This window comes from Medicago sativa, chromosome 3 (assembly GCF_051527215.1).
Source record: "Medicago sativa cultivar Bolivia chromosome 3, Bolivia_mono, whole genome shotgun sequence".
NCBI lineage: Eukaryota > Viridiplantae > Streptophyta > Magnoliopsida > Fabales > Fabaceae > Medicago > Medicago sativa.
This window is the reverse complement of record NC_140751.1, coordinates 76,708,022-76,733,086: the sequence shown is the minus strand read 5'-3', so window position 1 is coordinate 76,733,086 and position 25,065 is coordinate 76,708,022. Positions and strand designations below refer to the sequence as shown.

Genomic DNA, 25,065 nt, shown 5'->3' with positions numbered 1-25,065 from the left:
GGATTCTTATTAGATGGCAATGTAGTGCATCTCCCTTAAACTTTATAATTTAACACAATATACAAAAATAAATAAATAATAATATATGAATAGCAGTATTAAAAAAAATATTATTTAATGGAAACCATGGGTTTACGCAAGCCTTGACATGGATTGTAATTTAGATCGTAATTCAGTTGTAGATGATGTTAAATCTACAATTGAGTTTCTTTTGATCATAGACTATTATTAGACGATTCAACTTATTTTCATTTCCCACCTCGACACGCACTAAAAAATTAACTGAGAGTATTGAAATTACAAAACAAAATTGAAATTACTAACTTTAAAGATCAAAATTAGGCCAAAAATATGTTATGAAGATTAATTTTCTTTTAGTATTAATACACTTTCTAAACCCACTTGGTGTGTCGGTGTATCATAAATTGTAAGCTTTAGATTGGTATAAATCCATTTCCGCAGTCCCCCACCTTCTTCAAAAATTTAATTTAAACAGTCCCCAACCTCTCCAAAAATTTAATTTAAATAGATATTTTGATCGTACAGATAGGTCACTTTAATTTAATTTTTATACAAAAAAGTCTATTTGTTTTCAATCATTGCAAATATACATCTTTTTATTGTTACTTTGTTCCTTTGTAGACCAAAGTTAACGTACCAAATGGTCTACATGTCACAATATGGTCAATTCCAAAATAAAAGTGGTATATTTACAAGAATTAAAAACAAATAAAAATGTTAAGTCTATATTTATTAATGAATCAAATATTTTTATTTGAAATACAAATGAAAGAATATGGCTTTCTTGTCATCTTTTAATAAATACTTTGTTGTAGGACCAAAATTATACCCGAGAAAAATATCAACAGTCTTAAGATTCTATTTTGTAACAATTCTACATGAAGATGGTCCTATTTAAAAAAAAAAAAAAATTGAAATTCTGCAAAACTTACATTATCATCTTAAATAACCACAGTTTTATATTTAAACAGTAACCAAGTTTAGGATCTTTATATAATACAAAAGCATACATCTAAAAGCAATAGTACACATGGCATCTTCATACTCCTCATTTCATTTAATGTTTTTCCATCAACCAATTAAAATGTACCTTGACTCATTCATTTTCTATTAGCCAATCAAAATTGATCATGACTCACTTATTTTTCACCAACCAATCAAAATTGATCATGATATGATTTTTTCCCTGTATATAGACAATTTAATTTTTTATTATTTTCATCTATCTCTTCCTCCCATAAAAAATCACTGCTTTCAACCTCATTCTCTTTTCTTTTATTTGTTTATTTTTTATTGTTTTGTTGTTTATTTAACATTTCTTATTGTTATGTTCCTTTTTATGTGATTTCTTAGGTTGATGTTTTCTTATTCATATTCTCTTTTCAATTTTCTTTTGATGTTTATATGTTCTTTGTTTTTGTTCGGATCTTTATTTTGGACATGGAAGTCAATCAAGAGAAAAGAAGAAATGCATCACATATAAATTAGAATATATATGAAGGATTTCTATTACCACGTTCAAATATAATCACTTTCATCCCCCTTTTGTTTTATTTTAATCCCTCAATACTCACAACTTTTTCTATCTATCTATTCTTTTTTGTTTAATTTTTCTTAAGTTTCTTATGTTGTTATTTTACTTTTAATATCTTGCTCTTTTATATTTTATTTTGGTTTTTGATTTTTTTGTTTTTTGCTACTTTATGCTTGAGATGGAAACCAGTCGATAGACAAGAAGAACAACATCCCATTTTCACAAAATTGATTGAATCGATAACTTTGGAGTGAAAAAGATAAGAAATACATAATAGAAAATCGATTTTATGGCACCTTTGGTTTTTGTTTTTTGAGTCAAAAAGTTCCTTTTTCTTTAACTAAAAGGGAGCAAGGTGCTACCCTAAAATTTTAAGTGCAGTTTCAAAAAAATAATAAACCTTACAGTCATTTATATTTTATTTCCTTCATCCTAATTAAATATTTAAATGAGTTTATACTATTATTAAAATTAATATCCTAATTAAAGATTATTAAATTATTATGTTTTTTAAGTGAACAAATATTAATGTTTTATTCAACGTCATGTTTTTGTATCATCATCCATTCTATTATTAAAATTAATAATCACATATGCTTTAAAACTGCATTTTACCTTATTTGTAAACGGAAAGTTGTAAAAGTCTTATAATAACAAAATTAAATGAATTTTCGATTACTTATTAATCATGTTTCAATGGCACTTTGCCCCCTCAAAAAAAAAACATGTTTCAATGACAACCATCAAATTATTATCATTGTTTGATTTCTCAACCAATCAAATGGATTCATGCACCCTTTGTCTTAATTTTTGACCAATTAGATTTAACTAAATCATCAAAGGTTTCAATCATACATGTATTTCTTAACAATAAGCTAAATATAATTTTTTTGTTCAACAAATATAATTCCTATAACAAGCAAAATGTATGTTTTTCCGCTCAATTTTCAACCATAACATAGCATGTTGACAAGACATTTTTTTCTTTTATTTTTATACAAAAGATGCAAAATCATGTAACCATTTAATGATATATCAATTGCCTGATTAAATGTATTTATTGGTTTCCTTTGATTTTGTTTTTTCCATGATGTTATAGGTTCTTGGTACAAAATTGGATGAAGAAGAAAACAGTTGATTTTGTTTCGGGAAAGAAAAAAATAATCTAACAACTAATTACTAACATTTGACATTAAAAAAAAACCTTTGTTTTATAGGATATTTTTTTCTTAATTAAATATATAACTTTTAAACTATGATAATCAATAAAACCTTATGTCTTTCATTTTAAATATTATTCAAAACATTTTGCAAATTCCGTCAAAAAAAAAGACATTTTGCAAATTAAAAATAGAAAATAATTGACATTTTAAGGATCTACGCTAACAAAAAAAATTTAAGATAAACATTTATGGAAAAAAAGAAGCAGGGGATGTAAATCTAACCCGATAAAAAATTGGGGACATAAATCGAATTCAGAAAAAGAGCCAACACGGTCTTTTCTATTCATTTCAGTGATAGTCTTTGTCCCAATCGTTGTTTTTATCATCTTGAATTTCATTTGAAAATATTATGGAATTAATTAAATGAACTTTGTTCACTGATATGAACAAATATGCTAAAATTAATTTGCGATAAAATATTTCTAAGTATACAACAATGCCTTAAACTTCTGTAAAAAAAATGCCTTAATTATTTTACTAAGGACTTAAATACTATACTATATACATTAAATTTTTCCAGATTATTATAGAAGTTTCTTATTCATAGCACCATCGTCACTAATTATAATTTACAATTTTTTGTCTTGGACCATGAGAATGGGTGTAAAAAAAATTTAAGCAAATTTCTTACTAATTTTTAAAAAGTTACTTTGAAATTAACCTTAGAGTGTATTCCCATTTTTATTAATATGGAATTTATATTTATATTGTTAATATATTTCATGCAGTGACCTTTAACGACATAAATATGATTAATACCGGTATTCAATTGAAATTAATTTAAATTATAAATATTTGTGAAGTAATTAATTTTTTACCTCTCAAAATAAGAAATTTTTTTCTTTGTAGAAAAAAAAAATTTTGTTGTAAAGGACTCTTTGTCTATAGGAGTTTGATCGAAAGATTGTTCTACCGAAAAAATCAAACTCGAATTTCTTGATTAATTTGGAACTCACTAACCACTTGAGTTCAATCACATTACAATCAATGCTTTTTAGTAAAAATATTTCAAATAATTCTAATTTCATAAATTATATTAATGCTCAAATGAATTTTACAGTTCTGTCATTGCAACCCGGTTGGAAGCTCCATTGACATTGATATGCAGGTGTCAATGTTCAAACTTATACCCCTCATTGTATGAATTTAACCGCAAGAGTACTTGAGAGAAAAATACAAAATATCTCATGATTATATTTCTCTAATTCCTCTAATTTATATAAATGGAAAGGATATATTATAAAAACCATTTTTAAATATGAATGTCATGAGTGTTGTATGTTTTAGGAGTTCATGAAAATGGAAAGAAAATGCTAATAACAATATTGAATAAATAAATGTTAATTTTTTTAGAGGATAAATGAATGTTGATTAGTAATTGTTGTAGATTCAAACAAAATTACGACGATGTTAATTTAAAAAATAAATAAATAAAACAAGAAATTTTGTTCAAGTGGTTAATTAACTCTATCAACAATGAATTATTATGGAGAACATGAGTTTGATTCTAGGTGGAACAGTTATTTGGTCAAACTTTACTAATCTCCCGACTTAACTTAAGATTACTAGGACCCCTTTACCTTTAAAACCATAGGGTAAACACCATAATAAACAGTGGTGGACCTAATAGAGAATAATGTTTATGAAACGACTCTCTTTACTTTTATACAGATCTAATTAAATAAATTATTGTAAAATAAATGAGTGTTTTGGAATATAACAATATAGTTATTTGTGGAACTCATTTGTTGAAGAAATTACATTCTTATTAAGTATTATTATTAAAAAATAAATGAGTAATGTGTATAAGCGACTCATTCAAAATCTCAAATTGGCGAGAGCTTTTATTCATACAAATTTAACTCATGTTTCATTTAAAATTAATGTTTGAAATAATGAATCAAGAATTAATATACTAATTAAATTAAAGCTAATTTATATTAGAAATAAATTCATAATTTACATTTAATAAGTTAAATTTTGATATGTAAATATACAATAGTACAAAATTTGTAATAAAGAAGTAAAAAAGGTCGTAAATTTTATATATTTTATGATATATATAAAATAAATCATCATTAACCCAAAAACGTTTAAATAAGATGACATGAGTCTATTATTGCTCCTTTATTTTACGAACAATAATAGAACTATGAGCAAAAGCCACTCTCATGCTTCCTTTTATCATTTTCATACACTAAGTTTGATAATCAAATTTGAAAAAGAGAACCAGACAAGTGAGGTTGACACCCAATCTTCACCCAAAATCTTAAGACGTTAGATATATGGATCATGTCACTTAAATTTTGTTTAAAATCTACTCTTCCATCAACCATAGAACTTTAAATAACAGTTAACACATTGACATATCTTAATCAAGTGTTTGCATCTCCGCGTCTGCAATTCTATGACATAGTTAAATAACATAAAGTGGAGGCGCAACATGTTATAAAAGGTTGGTTCGTTGTGGTTTCATGGAGGGAGATTTATGTTCCTTTATTTTACGAGAGAAAGAAAATAAGAAGAAAAAACAAAGCATGTGAAAAATGAATTTGAACATGAGAGAAGATAAGGGAAAACAATAAGTATTATGTGTTTTATCCGTGAGAATATAGGGAATAGTTTAAGTTGTTGGTAATTTTATGGTTTTTTTAGAAGTAGTTGGAGATTTTTGGATAACCATTTTCCCAAAAATTAGAGTAAATTAAAAAAATGTCATACTTTAAAATGTCTAATAAAATTGTATTTTGTCAATTCAACATAACACATCTACAATTTTTAATTGTATATTGCCATCAAAGACTAAAAGTGAAGGAATTTAAAATAATAGAGGTTGAATGAAAAAATTCTCAAAAAACATAATGACAATAAAAAAACTAAATTTAAAGATCAAACAATTAAGCAGATGACATCTAAAAACTAAAAAAATAAAATAGTTCGTCATAATTTTCTTACTACCGGGGATTATACATTTAGTTGAATCATCATTTTAGACTAAAAGAAACTACATAAGTGATATTGACGCCACATCTTCACCCTAAATCTTAAGACATTAGGTATATTATGTTGCTCAACGTCTACTCTTGCATTCAATGTTGAACTTTTACTCACATTTGACACAATAACAACTCTCCCACTCGCGCTTCCGCTACAAAGTCGAACCGGGTTTTGTTACGACCGTTGGAATTTATGGGGGAACTCACGTTGGTGTGGATTGACCCATTGGACCTAGAGCAATCATCCAAGTGAGAACGATATTACATTTTCACCGAATATTTAAGGCATTAAGTATACGAGTCTTTCGACTTATATGTTGTCCAACCTCCACTCTTTTATTCAACGTTGAAATGTAACTTACATTTGATACATACAACATTTTTTCCACTTAAGTATGGTTGAATTCTAGCCCGTGCTTGGCACGGGTATCCATACTAGTTATAGTTAGTTACCACAATTAAAGTGCAGTATTACACAGACTTGTTTTGCAAATTATAATCATACAAAATAATGCCATAAATTTTATAGTAAATAGTAATGCTAGATTTATTATTTGGCTATTAAGTGCTGAGCGGAATGGCTCCAGCATCATTGAGAAGGGGAACCAATTGACCTGTCCGGTGTTTCTCCAAAACAGCTGAAACAAATAAACATGTGATAAAAATGTTACACACAAATAATGAAAAGAGAAATGATATTTTGACAACCACTTTTTGACAACTTTTGGACAACTTTCTCTCTCATACTCACATGATGTTGTTATCCTCTCTCTTTCTTTTTCTCTCTCCATTGCTTTTGACCAATAAGAAGTGAGAAAAACAAGGTTGTCAACAAAGTTGTCATCAAATGGATGTCAAAATATCATTACTCTAATGAAAAACATAACAATAAAAACTCTAGTTTTGGTTCGCCTCATGAAAAAGTAGCTAAAGGAGTGTGGCCTTACAATCACAACCACCAATGTGCTTGCCTCCAATAAACACGTTAGGTACTGTCCTTTGCCCTGTCCACTCAGCTAATGCTGCTTGAATCTCACCCCCATCACCTTCAAATAGGTAAAAACAGCAGAAGATAATACTAGATCCCCACTTTGGATTTAATTGGAAATAACACTCATTTTTGTCTTTTTCACAAAGCACGGTACTCGTACAATAATAACAAAGTAACAATGAACTCAAAATATGTGGCTTCTAAGGTGAGGGAGCAATTAAATCCCTCACCGGTGTACCATCAATAATATATCACAAGATCTATTTTAGGGTAGATTGGTTGAAACAAAAAAGAACACATATGCCTTGACCCACCCAATTCCTGCCCTTTGTTTTTTCCAGCAAAACCTTTTATGTTAGACAGTGAGGTTCATCGGCGATTCCATTGTAAGGAACCCAACATGAGGAGGGATATTATGAACCTTGGAAGCAGAATTGTGCAAAGAAAGCCATGAAAAACTCTTACTTCTGAATAAGACCATTATTTACGTTACAAAATGATTATTTGGGTGTATGAATTCTTATCATGTTTCTCTCCAGTGCGTATAAAAATCTGTTTTACTTAACTTTTGCCTTCAAATTTTTGTATTGCATGAAATTCTTGGATTTTATGGATTTGGATCAGTTTCTAGAAAATACTTTATGATGACCAAAACAATCATACTGGTAATTCTTTTATCAATCCTCAACAAAATCTGATTGGAAATGAACGGATAAAAAAAAAATGAGGAGGGGTGATGGCGAAGGAGCAGATCTTCTTGCCTCCGATGAGTGGATGAGAACATGGAAGAGTTTGCCGGAAATGAAAAGAAGAGTGGGATTGGGTGGGGCAAGGCATAGGTGTTGCTCTTTTTTGTTTCAACAAATCTAAACCCTCAAATAGATCTTATGGTATATTATTGATGGTACACCGGTGAGGGACTTGATTACTCCCTCAACTTAGAAGCCACCCTCAAAATAATGTTATGACAAGACATGTGTTGTGCACAGAATTAATAATTTACCTCGGCACCGTTTATGATTAGTTGATCTGGAACTAAACTAGTAATTAGTAACTAAGGCAAAACTAAACTAGCAAGTAAGCTCAGTTTGAGAGGTTTGGAGAGGAGGAGAGAGGGGAGGAAAAGACACAAATCTAGCTTATTTAAGAGAGTTTTTTTTGTAGAGAATAAGAAGAAAATGTTTATGATTAATATACTTTTAATGGAGACTATTATAAAAACATTGAAATAAAAAATTCATGTCTGCCCTCTAAAGTCTTCTACCAATACATTTTTTGTTTTCCCGTATACGGAGATTTTGTATTCTCCTTTCTTCTTTTTCATTTTCTACAAAGTTCTCTCCTTCCCTCCAAAACTCCCAAACATAGCCTAAGTGAAATTGGAAAACTTAAAATATGTCTAAGAGGTTCAATAACAAACAAAGACCTAAAAAGGGGCAACAAAACAAAATAGTCCTCACATTCAACTTTTGGAAAAAAGCAGATAATCGAGCAAACATGAAATATATTGAGACGGCATTGAAAGTAAACTCACTTTCTCTGTCCAATTCAATGACCTTGTGGGCTGCTCCCAGCTGTTTGAGTAGATCCTTGACCCGATTGCAGTAACCACAATAAGTCTTACTGCCACACCACAACATAAATTACAGAATGGGATTATCAACATTAAACCTACGTGTGAAAGACAACAAGTTGTCTCGACAACCAATTCAATGCATACATGAGATCAAATTGCACAACATTGCCTAACAGCTAAGTGCCCACTTTTATTGGCTATTATTTCTATAGGGACTTATTAGGCATTGGTTCTTCCCCCCCACCCCACCCAATCCTTTGTAACCCCTTTTTTGTGTTTAATAAATTTTGTTTGTTTGGTAAAAAAATAAAACAGCTAAGTGTGTGTTAGGAACAGCTTTTGAAGACTCATTCTTGAATCCCATGTACTTTACACATGAAAATTGTGAAGCTACAATTACCGTGAGTTTTTATTGTGAAAATTGGGAAGCCACAATCAGTGCTTCTGTGTGGACGTCAGGTTACGTCGTGTTTCGAAACGAAGGCTGAGTGTATGTTTGGTTCCACTTTTAGAGAAGCCGAAATTGATTCTAAAGGAGTAGAATCGATTTTGACATGTTTGAATGTTCTTGAGGAAAAATGATCATGTCTCTAGAATTGATTCTAACTTTAACTAGAATTTGCAGCTATTGGCTTCGATAATTGATTTTTAGATTTGAATTTATTTTCCAACCTATATTATATAAGAGAACCGCTAGCGTCAAACGCTTGGACACACTCCAACCAACACGTGCGTGTTTACATTGCCACGTCCCTTTTCATTAAAGAGCATAACAAGCAACTGATTCAAGAAAATCAGTATTTGGTGTGTCTTAAAAATTGCTCTTTAGACATTCAAGAAAATCTTGAATGTTTAGACACACCAAATACTGATTCAAGAAAATCGTTAGACACACCAAATACTGATTCAAGATTTTCTTAAAAATAACGATTTTCTTAAAAATCGTTAGACGATTCAAGAAAATCTTTAGACATTCAAGAAAATCGTTAGGGTTGAGATTCCCCTAAACCCTAAAAATCACTGGCATCCCCACAATCAGTTCATTTTTTTAAAGTTAAATTTAATGAAAAATGAAGTTATTAAAAAAAAAATATGAACGAAATAGAAAACCTGAAGACAAAGACGGGGGATGAAGCGGCGATCTCCTTAGCTTTGTTCATGGCAGTTCCCATCACTTCTTTGCTCTTCGCAGAACTCTGCATAGAACCCATTTATTTATTTATATGTCTATATGAAAACAGAACACAACACAGGTGTTGGAATTTGATCTTGCTTCGTGTCAATTAGGGTTTGTGGAATTTTTATGACCTTGTCATCAAAATTTGGCGCGGCGAGTGAAGTTTAGTTAATTATTACTCGTTGATTATGTTTAAAATGGAATTTTACTTCATACTCTCCATTTATACATGTACCCCCCCCCCCCCCCCCCCCCCCCCCCAAATACAATATATTAACAATTTAACACACTTTTTCTAACACTTAATCTTTCATGTGTCAAAAACTAAAATAATCACTCCTTTATTATGTGAAATACATGTGATTTGTATTATTTATGTATGATTCATTTCTAAAGTAGTGTGACTCACATGTATTTTATTCAATATGAGGGTGTGTCTTAAAAATTGCTCTTTAGACATTCAAGAAAATCGTTTGAAACACTTTTTCAATCGGGTGAACCAATTTAAAAAATGACTCAACCAATCTGAAAAGTAATGAACGGTAGTTTTTTTTTTTCCTTTTGAACAAGTATCTAACAACAATTAATTGCCGTTCAGTGGGTGTCTAAAGAGCAATCGTCTCTTTTTTAGGTGAACAAGATGGGCTAAAAGCCCGACGAAGAATAACTGAGAAACGCATCGGCAAAAATTGGCAAAAATAGGAATGTAATGGTGGATGCATCGGCAAAAATCGCATTCACCAAAAAAAAAAGACACAAAATCATAAACTCTACCAGACAAGTTTAAAGGAAGGTCATGCTTAGCTAAATCATCTGACTTGATTGAGAATATGAGCCAACAAACAAAACCATTTTTGTTCAAAAAAGCTTCAAATTCTTTCACCAACTCAAAACTAAGATACAAACTCGGACAATCACCCATAACAAGATCAACAACCAATATAGAAAAGATTGATTCTACCAAGATACTAAGTTTTAATACCAATCAAAGTAAACAACTTAAAATTTTAAAACAATCGGATATAATTTTACAATTTTTATTAGTTTTACAACTTAAATTCTAAAGAATCAAGGAGGTTGAAGGCTTAGGCTCAAACCCGGATAAAAAGATTTTGATGCCATGCTAGTACTTGTAAAAAAAAAATATTAGTAATTTTGCAAATAATAACCAGAGTTTTATATTTAAAGATTAACCAATAAGATGATCCTCTTTCACATACTTTAGAATTATATAGTTATAACCAACTATATCTCTACTAACATAATTAAAGTGTATATTCTTACACATGCTTGTTTTGTGTATTATATTAATTAATACAAAGTAATTTCACAAACTTTAGCAAATACTAGTAGTGCCATAAACATTCTGTAACTATTCAGAGCTGAGCAGAGTTCTTGGCGATCGCTCCAGCATCAGTGAGAAGGGGAATCAATTGACCTGCACGGTGTTTCTCCAAAACAGCTGCAACAAATAAACATGTGATAAAAATATTACACACACAAATAATGAAAACAGAGAAAGAAAAAAACAACTCTAATTTTGTCTTTGCCACATGAAAAAAGAAGCAACAGGAGTGTGTAGCCTTACAGTCACAACCACCAATGTGCTTGCCTCCAATAAACACATTAGGTACTGTCCTTTGCCCTGTCCACTCAGTTAATGCTGCATGAATCTCATCTCCATCACCTTCAAATAGGTAAAGACAAATTCAAGAACAGAAGATAATAATAATAGATAGACCCACTTTGTATTTATTGAGAAATAAGACGATCTCATTTTTGCATTTTGCACATTCACAATCTCAACCCAGATAGAAAAGGTACAAAGCATGAGAAATAAGTAAACTCACTTTCTATATCCATTTCAAGGACCTTGTAGGATGCTCCTAGCTGTTTGAGTAGATCCTTGACCCGTTTGCAGTAACCACAATAAGTCTTACTGTCACAACATACATTACAGATGGGATTGTCAAGGTTAAAAAAAGATATGCTTTATGAAAATGGACAAGGAGGGTTACATACACCAAATTGCCTTGACAACCAATTCAATACATAAACATGATCAAACTATGTGTATGTTTGGTTTTTTACTTTCAAAAGATTTAAAATTGATTCTAAAAGTGTAGAATTGATTTTTTTTATCAATTGAATGTTCTCAAGTATAACTAATTTTGTCTCATTCTAACTTGAAGCTAGAATATATAGTTTTTGGCTTCTACAATTGTTTTTTAAGTTTTGAATTTATTTTTCAACTCATTTTTGTTTTACAGTCAATTCATTCTTACTTCTTAGCTATAATCAATTCATTCAAAATCAATTTGTGACACCACAAAACCAAACACGGACTTGACCAAAAATCAAAAGACATATATATGATATATCTAAACTTGCATGCACGGTCAATTTCCAAAGACTATATATGTAGAGAAATAAATATAGTCTCTTTATTTCGAGAATTCCACTATTACCTAAAAAAAATATTGACATCTCCTTAACTAGTATTTTGATCAACAAAAACATGTTACTAAGATTAGATAAAAATAAAAATAACCTGAAGACAAAGACGGGGGAAGAGGCAGCAATCTGTTTAGTTTTATTCAACGTTGTTTCCATCTCTTCTTTGGTCCCTTGAGTCTTCTGAGAACCAAACATAGAACCCATTATTATGTTATGGAATTTGATATGAAGGAGAAGACAAAAATTGAAGAGGTGTGTGTATGTGAAGTTGACTTTCTAAAAAGAAGCTTAATATGTCCGCGATCAATTATTCTAAACTTTTTGTCAAACTAGGCATATATTCTTAAAAAAAAAAAAATCATTTTTAAAATAGAGAAGATTAACTTAATTTTTATAGAATTTTTTTTCTTCTCTCACACACACAAAAAAGAGTATATGGCCAATGTAGACTCATTATTGATAAAAAGTTAACTCATATTTTGCAAGAGCTTGAATTCAATTTTTGTTCAACTTTCACCTCAAATGTTAGAATTTCATTCATAAACAATGTTAAAATTTCTACTTTCTTCTCAAGAATGAGTTCACCTAAGTTTTGTATTAAAAAAAAGGCTTAAATGCACTTTTGGCCCCCTATGTTTCAAATAGTTGCGATTTTGGCCCCCTAAGAAAAAAAATGGATATTTTGACCCCCTATGTTTTGTTTCTCTTTTGATATGCTGATTTTGACCAAGTCAACGCATACGTGGCATGCCACGTGTGTAATTAATTAATTAAAAAAATAAAAAATCGAAAAAATCAATTTTTAAATAAAATAAATGAAAAAAATAATAAAAAATTCTGGAAAAATGAAAAATAATAAAAAAATATTAAAAAATTCTGGAAAAATGAAAAATAAAAAAAAAATTAAAAAAATTAAAAATTTTCCAGATTTTAAATTAAATAAATGAAAAAAAATCCAGAAAATCAATTTTTAAATTAAATAAATGAAAAAAAGAATAATAAAAAATTAAAAAATAATGAAAAAATTCGAAAAAAATAATGTCAAATTTTCCAGATTTTTTAAAAAACGAAAAAAATAATGAAAAAATATTACAAAAAAATGAAATAAATTCTGGAAAAATGAAAAATAATGAAAAAATAAAAAAATTTAAAAAACGAAAAAATATTACAAAAAAATGAAATAAATTCTTGAAAAATAAAAATATTAATAAAAATGATTAAAAAAACGAAAAAAAATTCACAAAAATTCACAGGACAATTCCAAGAATCACTTATTCGAAAAATATTAATAAAAATAATGGAATAAATATTAATGGAAAAATATTAATAAAAATAATGGAAAAATATTTAAATTATGGAAAAATGAAAAATAATGAAAAAATAAAAAACGAAAAAATATCACAAAAAAATGAAATAAATTCTTGAAAAATAAAAATATTAATAAAAATGATTAAAAAACGAAAAAAAATTTGACAAAAATTCATGGCCAATTCCAAGAATCACTTATTTGAAAAAGTAATGTCATGGAAACATTCATTTCCCTAAAGAAGAAATATGTACCAAATTTGTGGCCAAGTTGTATTCTCGTCGGAGTTTTTGTGTATACTTTTTTCGTTTCCTTGCGCCTTTAGAATGTCAAATTTTCAACATTAGAAAATTCTGTAAAAGATTCTGGAAAAAATTTGAAAAAAAAATTTCGAAAAAAATAATGTCAAATTTTCCGGATTTTTTAAAAAAAATTCCATATTTTTTTCGAATTTTTTAAAAATCTGAAAAATTTGACATTATTTTTTTCGAATTTTTTCATTATTTTTAAATTTTTTATTATTCTTTTTTTCATTTATTTAATTTAAAATCTGGAAATTTTTTCTATTTTTTTTCATTTATTTAATTTAAAATCTGGAAATTTTTTCTATTTTTTTTTATTATTTTTCATTTTTTCAGAATTTTTTAATATTTTTATTATTTTTTTCATTTATTTTATTTAAAAATTGATTTTTTCGATTTTTTATTTTTTTAATTAATTAATTACACACGTGGCATGCCACGTATGCGTTGACTTGGTCAAAATCAGCAAATCAAAAGAGAAACAAAACATAGGGCGTCAAAATATCCATTTTTTTTCTTAGGGGGCCAAAATCGCAACTATTTGAAACATAGAGGGTCAAAAGTGCATTTAAGCCTAAAAAAAAAAGTATTGATGAAATCTTGGGACGCATACCTTGATGGTTACACGCATGCTAGAAAGATAAATTTTTATCCCAACTTACCATAATTATGATATTTAACATGCGGGTGTCTAAGGTGAATCAAAAGCTTAAACTCATTGGGTAGGATATGCAACTAATTTTTGAATCAACATCTTGCTAATGTATGGTGGGATTGATCCCAAATTAGTCGGTTCTTATCCACATACCAAGCTTCCAAAAAAGAACTTTGGGCTGCCACTTTTTTTTCACACTTGAAACTCGACACCCTACTAATTACTTTTCTTATATTGTGTGTGTAAAACTCAGGGTTAATCTATTAAAATTTGAAATTCAGACTAATCATTTTCCATGTATTATATTTGTGTCTGTAATTTATTATTTTAAAAAATTAATCTACAAATGTACTTATTACACAATGGCAATGCATACAAGTTTAACTAGCACTACATTATTTATTGGTTTGAATTAAGGGTCTTGTTGAGTGCCTTAAGTGTATTCTTTAAGAAATCCATTAAAAAAACTTTGTTTTAGAAATACAAGTTGTTACATTTGTCTTATCAATAATTACACTACTTTTTTATGCAAACTTTTTTTAGTATTTTAACTAATTCCCTAAGGACACTCATTAACATTCTCTTTGAATTAATAACCCAACTTGATACATTATTAGAGTGAATAAATTATCTGAGTTTTATAATATTACATTCAACCGGTTCAACTATATAAAAATTGTACATTATCTAAGCACTAGAAACAAGGTTGCAATAAGGTATATATGGATGGCTAATCCACAAAAGTCTAACTTTTTTTTTTTTTTTTTGTATTATGACTTGGAGGCAAAAATGGCTTCCAAATCTTCATCCAAGGCTTTTTTTGGTTTTGGCTTATAATCAGAAGAAGAACTACCACTTCTCTTGTTTCCCCAAAAACCACTCCATCTAGTAGTACTACTAGTAGAAGGATCAGTAATTTGAACTCCACTCCTATCCTTGCTAAAGCTACCTTTTGCAAGTTCCCTTACTCTTTTCAACCATGGTATATCAGGTGTACCTGAACTCCTACTACCGGAGTGCATACATCTTTCGGCAATCAAAGCATTGTCTCGAGTTTCGCTGTTCGCATGACCATTTTGCGGTAACTTCTTCTCCAAGTTTTTGATCCATTTTTTAGGGATGAAATACAAAACAAACCCAATTGAAGCAACTTTCAAACCTCTCAACACTGACTTCTCCTCAGGGTCTAGAAGCTTTGTTTGTGCATATAAAGCATACCATTCATTAGCAATCTGTGAGCAATACGCTACTAAAAACAGCACAAGCATGAAAATCCCAAATTTAGTCTCAGTTCCAACAGAAAAATCTTTCTTCAACAGCACAAAACAAGTAGCGAAAAATGCGACTTCACATGTGAGTGAGATGATTTCAACTAATTGAACCTTTTTCTTAATAAAAGGCTTCTTTAGCACCATGAAAAATAGCATAAAAGAGGTTATAGATAGCATAATAATGATTGGACTCTTAGACGACCGCGACCGTGTATGAATGAAGACACCAGCCAAAATTCCGAGTGCAACGCGCCTAATGGATTCAAGAAACACAAAGTATATTCTGAGAATTCCAAAGAGCTTTTGGATGAAAGGTGCTTCTGCATCTTCTGTTTCATCATCTGAGGCAATAATGTGGTCATTTTGACTTGGTTGACTTCCACCTGATATTTGTGAAAGCATGTACTTTGGAGGACCTCTTAAGTCTTCAAATAGAGGGCCAAATATAGTTAGGTAAACAGATTTAGCTTTCTCTTTCCATGTCCATTGGCCTCTTTTACCTGGTCCAAGAGTTACTCTTATAAGCTCTTGATACCAATGAAATGTCTCACCTTCATGATGAACTTCCTTGTATTGAAGAAGTTTTCCAAATGTGATTCCAACTGATAGGAACAAGAACAATGCTAGAAGCACAGTGGACACAAAAATCAACAGTATAACTCCAACTGCCATTGCTGCAGGTGCTCCTCCTGTGGCCATACAAACAAATAGGAAAAATTAAGCCTAATGATTTGTTTATGCAGATTCACCACACTAATGGTTTGGAACAGTTTGTACAGATTGTATATGGTAATGGTAAGGCGTCAAATAATCAACGTTGCACCGATAATTCGGATTGAGGGCATATCTGGGAGAGTGTCAGTGTCGTGTCAAGTGTACATGTCTAGGAGGGTGCTTCATAGCAAATAATAACATTGAATTAAATTACCTCTGATAAGGCCAGTAGAGGCCTTGGAAATGCCAGGTAGTGCTAGAAATAAAAGGAATATCTCAAATCTTGGGAATACGAGGGCTCCATATGTTCCATTCTTTTCAGAATTTCTCTTCCTAAATTTGAGGATAATGAGTAGAAAACCATGCAGAACCATGAAACCACCACAGATCACAGCTAGCCAAAACATGGTTCTATAAAAATCTGTCCATCTACAGTAAAAAACAAATAATCTGATTGATAAATGAAGTATTATTCATTATGTAAACAGAAGGTGTTCATTTTCATAATTGGTGTTCATTGTCATATCAAAAGGAAAGACCTAATTTCACAAACAAAATTATAATGCATTGACACATGTATAACTTACCCACTGGAATGCTGTGAATCCAAAATATATTCAGCTTCTGGCTTCATATTTGTGCTCTGCAAAGGTATGAGTTGTTTATTATGGACATTGATTGTCTATAAAAAAAATTATCATTCTCTCTGCAGGATTGATATATAAATTTAATTCTGACCTCAAAATATTGCTGGTACTCTGAAGAAGTAAGTGGTGATCCGTACACTAAAGCACCGTAATTCAAATTCTGACCTAACAGCAAGTTTGGAATTGTTGCCAAAGCTTTAGCGGAGGAACTAGAGCTTCCAAAAGGACTAGATCCTACCATGAACAGGCTCATAGGTCCAGATTCCCACGGCACAGAAAAGTAGGGTATGGTCCATTGCAAATGCCTTGAAAATTCATAAAATTCAACTGGCAACTTAACTGATAACCATCTAGCTAGTGCAAACACTTGAATATGGCACAGAATTCTCTGCGTGGTTAACAAAAAATAACCTCATCAATGTGGTATTCTCTCTATTATCAATACAAGAACGTAAGGTATTTTGGTAGTTTGCGTAAATGTTAAACATTTAATTAATTAATATGAATCAAACACACACTAGTCCAAATAATACACTCATATATATGCTATAGATATCTTACAAATAGATTCCTTGCTGGATCAACGATCAAGAAAGAAGACGATCTCGTGAATGTATCAACAGATTGAAGGCTTGCAGTTGAGATCGTTAGCAGGCCCGCTGCAATCGCTGTCAGCCCAAAAGTAGCAGTTGCAAATGCAGAAATCACAGAAGAAATGAGAGGTACTGAGTCTGCATGATTCATGAAATCATAAATATGTCTAAATTAATTGAATTTTTTATAAAATAAAAAATCTTGCATCTAACAAATGAAAATAAAAATTTAGATATAATAGCTTGCAACACAATCACTGAAAGAAAAATATAAAAAAGAATCTTACAGTGCCTCACTTGTAGAACATTGGAAGGTAGATTTTTGTTTCCAGCAACATCACGAGTTACGTTCTCTGGAACGCTGACAAATACAAAATCATCATCTGCTTCTAGCTCAACAATGTATGTGCTCCATTTTAGTTTGTGAAAGCTGGACAGAAATAAAAAGTTGCAAGAGAAAACATCAATTATCAACTGGAATTTGGCTTTCTCATTCTTCAACAAATAATATGTTACTGAGCCACCTTTAGTTTTCTTAAACAATATCACAGAAAGTGTACATGTACTTATATACTTGCCTTTTTAATAGGCCTCCTGAAATTGATATGCAAGAGGTATTGAATCCAAAAACAGGCTTGACAAATTCAATTAATATTTGAATATTGTGATCTTTTGTCCTCATTCTATGTGTACTCAACATCACCGCAGGTCTCTTAGAATCTGAATTGCATGAAAATGTTAGCATGCAAATACAAACAATCTTTACTTGGTGGATAACATCAGTAACATGTACCGTAGAGAAAATTAACCGGAGCATTTGGAGAAACTTGAGTCCCTTGTCTGGTTATTATTGACTTCGAATTGAAGTTAACTGAGATTATAGCAGTAGAGGAGATATTGGCAATCTACAATAACAGTTAACCAAAAAATGATGTGTAAGGAGAAGAGATGCACTTGAAACAAGCATAACACAACACAACTAAAAGACTAAAACATACTACATTTATGAATTAACTAACCATGAACCCAAATCTACGATTTCCAAGATTTTCTGCATTAGTTGGATGGAGTGAACCCTGGCTAACTTTGAGAGAATTCATGATTTCTGTAGATGAATTTAGAACTGGAGCTGAGAAGTACAAATACACCTTTAGCTTGTTATGATCATTAGTTGCCTGTACTGTTCTAGTTTCACTGCTAATTTGAAGTAGCTTTTCGGGTACATGAGTCCTGATGTTGACATACACCTTTCTTCTGTCTGTGGATCATGCTCACCATAGAAGCAAACCAAGTTTTTTCAACATCAAAAACTGATATAGAAATTTGTTCTTTCAGTATGTGTGTTAAAGACAGAGAAACACCCTTAATTAGGGTGGAAATAAGCTAGGACAATCTAGGCTTTGCATAAATAGGTCTGACCTTTTTATAAAAAAAACAAGGCCCAAACCTGGTATGTTACGGTTATTTCTAAGACTGAGTATTTTTTTATTTTTTTTCGAAAGTCTGGTATGACTTGCTAGTTTACTTAAAAAGGTTTATTTCATCATATTAACGATTTTAAACAAGTAATCTGACTTATCTTAAAATGGACTAACCAGCTAATATGTCAACGAGATGAAGTTCTATTTTGAACTAATATTCATATGGACATGTATATCCTTATAGTAATTACAAAAATGATATATATATCAAACCCTAGTGAATTACTAAATATATCTAGCACTAAACTACTATTGCTATGACATAATAAAAGATAACATAACACTCACCAATATGTACATAAACACTTGAATTTGGCATTCTTGTAAAGCTATTGCCAGCTATGTCAGTACAGAAATTCTTATCCATTACAAGGATTGCTCGGCTGTATTGAACAGTAGAGGATAAACTAACAAGAAGAGAATACATGAGGTTTGGCTTCAGAATTCTAAAGGAAGATGGTATAACCTTGCCAGCACCATAGACAAGAAGCTGTAAAGAAATATCACAAAAGTTAAAAACTGAACCAGTGTTAGCAACACAATACTCGCTACATCTTATTTTTAGAAATGTAAACGACTTTAGATGACCACCGACTTACATTGCAGGTATTCACAGATTTGCAACCAAAACCTTCACCTATACAAGGTTCAGTGAAAGATATATTTACTGAAACATTTAAAGAACTTGTGAAAGATGTTGAGGCTGTAACATATGCTGTTGGTGGAATTGTGTCTGAAAAAATAAATAAAAAATACTGTTATCAAAATTGCGTATAATGAAAAACTAATTTATATGGGAATCTCAATAGACTCTGATAAAGATGTAAGCAAAAGGAATGAGGAATAGTTTCTTAACCAACGGTCCAGTTATGGCTATCACAGCCAAAGAGTCCTTGATCTCTATTGGTGCAGACTTCAAAAGTATGGTTTCCATCCTTCAAGCTTGAGTATGTAACTCTCCCATTTGTACAAACTGATCTGATCCCATTATCAAGCTGCACAAATGGTATTCTTAGAATCTTCACAATAATTATAATTGCTTTTAACACCTCACCCCTCGTCCCCTCCGAAATAAACTCCACATATATACTTAATCAAATTCACTAGTAAATTGCCAAATTCATGTGCTATAGTCACAACAAAATAAGGGTCTATTTGGATTGGCTTATTTAAGTTTATCTACTAACATAAGAGTTTATGAAAACAACTTATGACATGTTTATAAGTTGTTTTCACTTTATTTCCATAAGCTCGTCAAGATAGCCAATGAAAACAGTTTGACTTAATCTTATCTTTTGCTATAGGATAAGCTATTATACGGTAAGTGTTTATGTTATAAGCGTTTAATCAAGTTGCTTATCCAAAGATGTCCTAAATACTAGTGAGGCCATTAGAATGTTACAAACTAACCATACCCAAAATAAGCATAAACAGCCAGTGACATACAAACCTTACAACTGAGGCTGCAATTTGAGCAAGAACCGTTACTTCCAGAATTAAGAACTTCAAAAGCAAATGTTGCTGAGTTCAAGTGAGAGAATGCATGAGGTGCTTTCAAGAACTTCACAGTTACATCTGAACCGCCACATTTGGTGACGAAACAAAGTGTTGACAAAACACAACATAGTATACACAAACTTAATACTCTAAGCAAAGTCATTTATCTTCCAACACAGTAGCTGAATTGGTGCCAGTTATGTGTGAGCTACTACTAGAGCTAGTGTTGTTAGTGTGTAGTAGTTGGATTTTTGCATGAAAGAGAGGTCATAGAGACATAGATTTGATGAATTAATGGTGTTAAGGTAGTGTGCCTTAAATGATTGGTTTCAATATGTTCAATATTTCATAGTTTAGTGGTTATTATATAGTCATTATTGTATGGATAAGCCAATGACTTTGAGTTCATGCCATGCTTCAAAATTGCAGCTGTGGTCAGGTTTGCGCGGTAAATTTTGATATTACAGCAAAATGTGGTCAATGCGGCTGCAATTGAAGTTGCGATGCTTTTATAAAGACCTCCGAATATTTTATATTATGGCCGCAATGCAGACCATAATTTAAAATTACTATGCTCTATTTTGTGACCTTTAATGTGACATAAAAGAACAACACCATAAATGTAACTTTAAAATCTTTGTAATGTATGAACTTGAATGGATAAAAAGAAAGAAAATGTTAGTCCAACTGATTGATGGTCCCACTAAATGATAGAAGAAGCGAAGACAAAAGATGAGTGGAGACTAGAGATGTTTTATTCTTTGTCAATCACGTAGTGACAAAATGATTTGAGAGAGAGATATAAAATGTCTAACGAGCTCAACCTTAGAAACGTTATCTTTCATGTCCCGTTTCATTCTATAATCTTATCATAGAATTCTACTCTCCCATACCATAAATATAATGGAAATGTTAACGAGTGCCCCCGGCACTTTTAAGGGCTTTTAATAGTAAGTTTTTATAGAAAATCGTGTAATCAATGCATTGAAAATTGAAATATTTGATTTTCTTAAGGAATACTTTCTTATTTTGGATTGCTTAAAGAGTGGTCCGGGGGCACTCGTTAACAAGACCCTAAATATAAATATAAAGTATAAACTATAAACACATTCATTCACATTCAGACAGAGACGGAGCCAGGAATTAAACTTAGAGGGACCAAGTTGAAAGTATGATTTAGTGAAAAAATTAATGTTTAAATGCACAATATTTACAAGATATTTAAGAAGTTATATATATTCAAAGTTATGAGAATTTTCAAAGATATAAGAAAGATGGGAGAAATGAAGAGACTAAAACGAATTTTGAATATATAGCAGCAAAAGAAAATGTGAAACAACAAAAATACAAGCGTGTGAGGATGAATTCAGACATCATTCAATCTTTCTAAACGGAATTGCAATGATGAATCATATATTGGGATTCTAGTTACAGATTAATTAGGGTTCTTCTATAAATTTCTAACAATACCTCAGCCTTCTTTTTCGTTGTTGTTAAGGATTCTAGTTAAGTATTAGTTCAATTAAGCCTAGAAACGTAAGTGTTTAAACTCAATATATCGAGTCAAAAAAGAACTATTGTACAATATCATATAAAGTTCATAAAAAATATATACTATAGACCAAAAATATTTGCATACTAGTATAATTTTTTAAAAAAGTTTGGGGGGACCGTGACCTCTGCTGGTCCCCCTTCTAGCTCTATCCCTACATTCAGACACGTACTTTATAGTCTAATTTTTTTCCTTACAATTTGATAGGAGTGAATATGCAAAAATCCCTCTGAAATTGTAACTTTCGTCAAAAACCCCCCTGACTTTTAAGAAACTTCAAAAACCCCCCTGAAATTGTTAAACGTTAGTCAATTACCCCTCTCCGTTTGTTTTGGCTGTTAAATGATTTTTTTTTGTTGCTTTCTTCATCTTCTTCCTTCCACTTTTTTCATCATCTTCATCAATATTCATAAAAAATCCAGAAAAAAATTAAGAAACAACAACCATTAACACATCATCATCATCTCATTACTACACCTCCACCACCATCAACAACAATAACACCACCTAAGTTAAAAGCTATAAATCTAAAGTTGTTTCTCATAGAAAGCTTGTTTTCTCAAAGGTATTAAAGCTGAATACAAGGGACATGTTCACTCATAAGAACTTCACAATTTTCTTGGAAATCCTATTTTTGAAGTTACCATATATCAAATTAGGAGTATTCTTTAAATTAGAGTTGGAATGTGACCCTAGTCCAATGTTGTTAGATATAGAAGCAGATTCAATTTTTTTGCAGAAATAGCATAATCAGTTCTTTAAATTAGCACATTTATAATTAGTTCTGGATGTATAGTAATGGGATGATGATGATGTTGTTAATGGTTGTTGTTTCTTAAATTATTTTCTGGATTTTTTTATGAATATTGAGGAAGATGATGAAAAAAGTGGAAGGAAGAAGATTGAGAAAGCAAAAAAAAAATTAAAAACTAGTCATTTAACAGCCAAAACAAACTGAGGGGGGTAATTGACCAACGTTTGACAATTTCAGGGGGTTTTTTGAAGTTTCTTAAAAATCAGGGGGTTTTTTGACGAAAGTTACAATTTCAGGGTTTTTTTGCCTATTCACTCAATTTGATAGTCTAAAATATAGATAACTCATAATTGGTATGTATGATAATATCCAAATTAGTTCCAACAAAATATGCACTATCCAAAATATTCTATAGAAAATAATAAATAAGCACTTAAGTAATCCATGACAACTATAAATGGGGGGTGTTAGTCCCTCCATATTGCTTCATCCAAAGTTGAGGGTTACTTTGAATGTGTACACAGAACACAAAAGGAGGGTTAAATCTTTATGGCAACAAGAATCAATAATATCTCCCTTCGGAAAAGGAAAAAACAAATTAATGATATCTAAGATCAATATAAGATCGTGAAATCATATTTTCATCGAAAACATTAGGCATTATGTCTATGAGTTATCTATCTTTTATATCCGACATTGAACATTTAGTTTATTTGTAGTTGGTATGTACTAATCACTCACACTTGAATTAAACAATCTCACTACTCAAGTGTGAATCTTGCATATTCTATACTTGTATCATCGTTACAGCCAACGGAAAACGCTTACTACACAATCAAAAAAGACTTATAATGCAATGATACAATGTACTAGCAATTTTTAAAAATGAGTCTCCAACCGATTTTCATATCTTTGCCCCATTTATATCCAATTGGTTTGTTTCTCTCTTCTCCCTCTTTCTACTCGATGTATTTCTCCCCTTTCTTTTCTATCCCTTTGGAACCAAAAGTGTTCTCAAGATCATAATCCCTTTCGAGATATAATGTCCCTTCAGATTAAAGAATTATCTTAATAGCATAGTCTCTTTTAACAAATTATGTCCCTTTAGAATAAAGAGTATTTTTAACATTAGAGTCCCTTTTGAGCCATTGTGTCCATTCGAAATTAAGAATGATATTTAAGAGTATATTCCATTTCGATATTTTAGAGAGGTTGGAGGTTATAATGGTGGTAGCATAATGTTTGAGTAGTCGTAATATCATAGTAGAGTGGTCTTAATACCGTATTGGATGTGTAGTTCTAGAATGAAACCTATAGTGCAATAGGACTCCGAGATAGTTGTAGGTGAGCTATTTCATCTTGTAGAGGATGTAATAATATATTATCAGCGACTAAATAATAAATTCACAATAATCTACCAAGAAATTTCTTCAACTTGCAAAGTTGGAAAATTAAGATAAGGGGATTGTTATATGTAGCGAAATAAATGCTCATGAATCTATCCCGAAAGCACAACCACCATTGAATCTTATTTTGTTTATACAATGGATGGTTGGATGAAAATAAAGGTAGCATGCTTCAGTATTCAGAACAAACAAGTATGTCAGGATGTTTTCGCAAGGGAAATTTTCGCTTGAAGTAGCATTTTTCTTAAGATAATAGGTTCATTGACATTATACTTGGAGAAAAATGTGTCCATTTTTTCAGCACACTGATTCCACATTCTGCAATGAATTTTGCTGTCTCTTTCCCGTGGAGAGAATATCTTAAAAGATTACAGAAAATACTAACAAAAAATTATGATAAAAATAACATGAAACGTGATTCATTACTCCAAATCTTTCAAAATTAGATCCATAACTTTGTTATTCTTCCCACTTACTACAGTCTCTTTCATGTAATCTTTTTCAATAATGTGTCAAGTAACATCTAAAAAAATGGATTAATGTTGAATACTTTAGAATTAAACTATATTTGGAACATCCAAGACATCTTACAAAAAAGATTGACGTACCAATATTTTTCCCTTCAGAAGTGGCTAACAGAATGTTTTTGAATGGCATAAAATTGAAACGATTTAAAGGGATTTCAACACCACCAATTATCGTGAAAGTTGTAGATTCCATCAAGTTTAATTTAAGAGGTGTAATTCTGTAAGATGTATCAATGAATGTGCCATGAAATTTCTCAACCTCATATGCAAAACCTTCTTCAAACTTTTTCTCAATCGTTGATATAAGTGACTTACGAGTTTTTTTTTTTTTTTTGAAGGAAAGTGACTTACGAGTTAAATCTCATATACATTCCTTTTCCATATT

The 25,065-nt window shown here is 30.6% G+C and overlaps 3 protein-coding genes across 4 annotated transcripts; all 3 read right to left on the bottom strand.

The window, feature by feature from the left end:
* Positions 1-954: 954 nt before the first annotated feature.
* LOC146940354 (glutaredoxin-like) lies at positions 955-9,711 on the bottom strand. Of its 2 annotated transcripts, XR_015031984.1 has the most exons (5): positions 9,452-9,711; positions 8,300-8,388; positions 6,722-6,820; positions 6,215-6,412; positions 955-1,008 (listed from the first exon to the last, which is right to left on the bottom strand). XR_015031984.1 is itself a non-coding variant. In XM_085754058.1 (4 exons), the coding sequence occupies exons 1-4, from the start codon at positions 9,550-9,552 to the stop codon at positions 6,336-6,338; spliced, it is 366 nt and encodes a 121-aa protein (XP_085610184.1). In that variant the 5' UTR covers positions 9,553-9,711; the 3' UTR covers positions 6,090-6,335. The 2 variants fall into 2 exon arrangements, 1 of the variants encoding a protein (XP_085610184.1); XM_085754058.1 differs by lacking the exon at positions 955-1,008 and having other exon boundaries at positions 6,090-6,412.
* A 960-nt stretch (positions 9,712-10,671) lies between these two features.
* On the bottom strand, positions 10,672-12,279 carry LOC146940353 (glutaredoxin-like). The gene is made up of 4 exons (XM_085754057.1): positions 12,070-12,279; positions 11,369-11,457; positions 11,107-11,205; positions 10,672-10,980 (listed from the first exon to the last, which is right to left on the bottom strand). The coding sequence occupies exons 1-4, from the start codon at positions 12,177-12,179 to the stop codon at positions 10,895-10,897; spliced, it is 384 nt and encodes a 127-aa protein (XP_085610183.1). The 5' UTR covers positions 12,180-12,279; the 3' UTR covers positions 10,672-10,894.
* Positions 12,280-14,821: 2,542 nt separating this feature from the next.
* LOC146940352 (uncharacterized) lies at positions 14,822-20,780 on the bottom strand. Its single transcript, XM_085754056.1, has 13 exons — positions 20,395-20,780; positions 19,801-19,939; positions 19,544-19,677; positions 19,233-19,434; positions 18,483-18,721; positions 18,257-18,368; positions 18,042-18,183; positions 17,751-17,893; positions 17,432-17,601; positions 16,962-17,258; positions 16,811-16,866; positions 16,438-16,652; positions 14,822-16,198 (listed from the first exon to the last, which is right to left on the bottom strand). The coding sequence occupies exons 1-13, from the start codon at positions 20,602-20,604 to the stop codon at positions 15,009-15,011; spliced, it is 3,249 nt and encodes a 1,082-aa protein (XP_085610182.1). The 5' UTR covers positions 20,605-20,780; the 3' UTR covers positions 14,822-15,008.
* Positions 20,781-25,065: the final 4,285 nt, after the last annotated feature.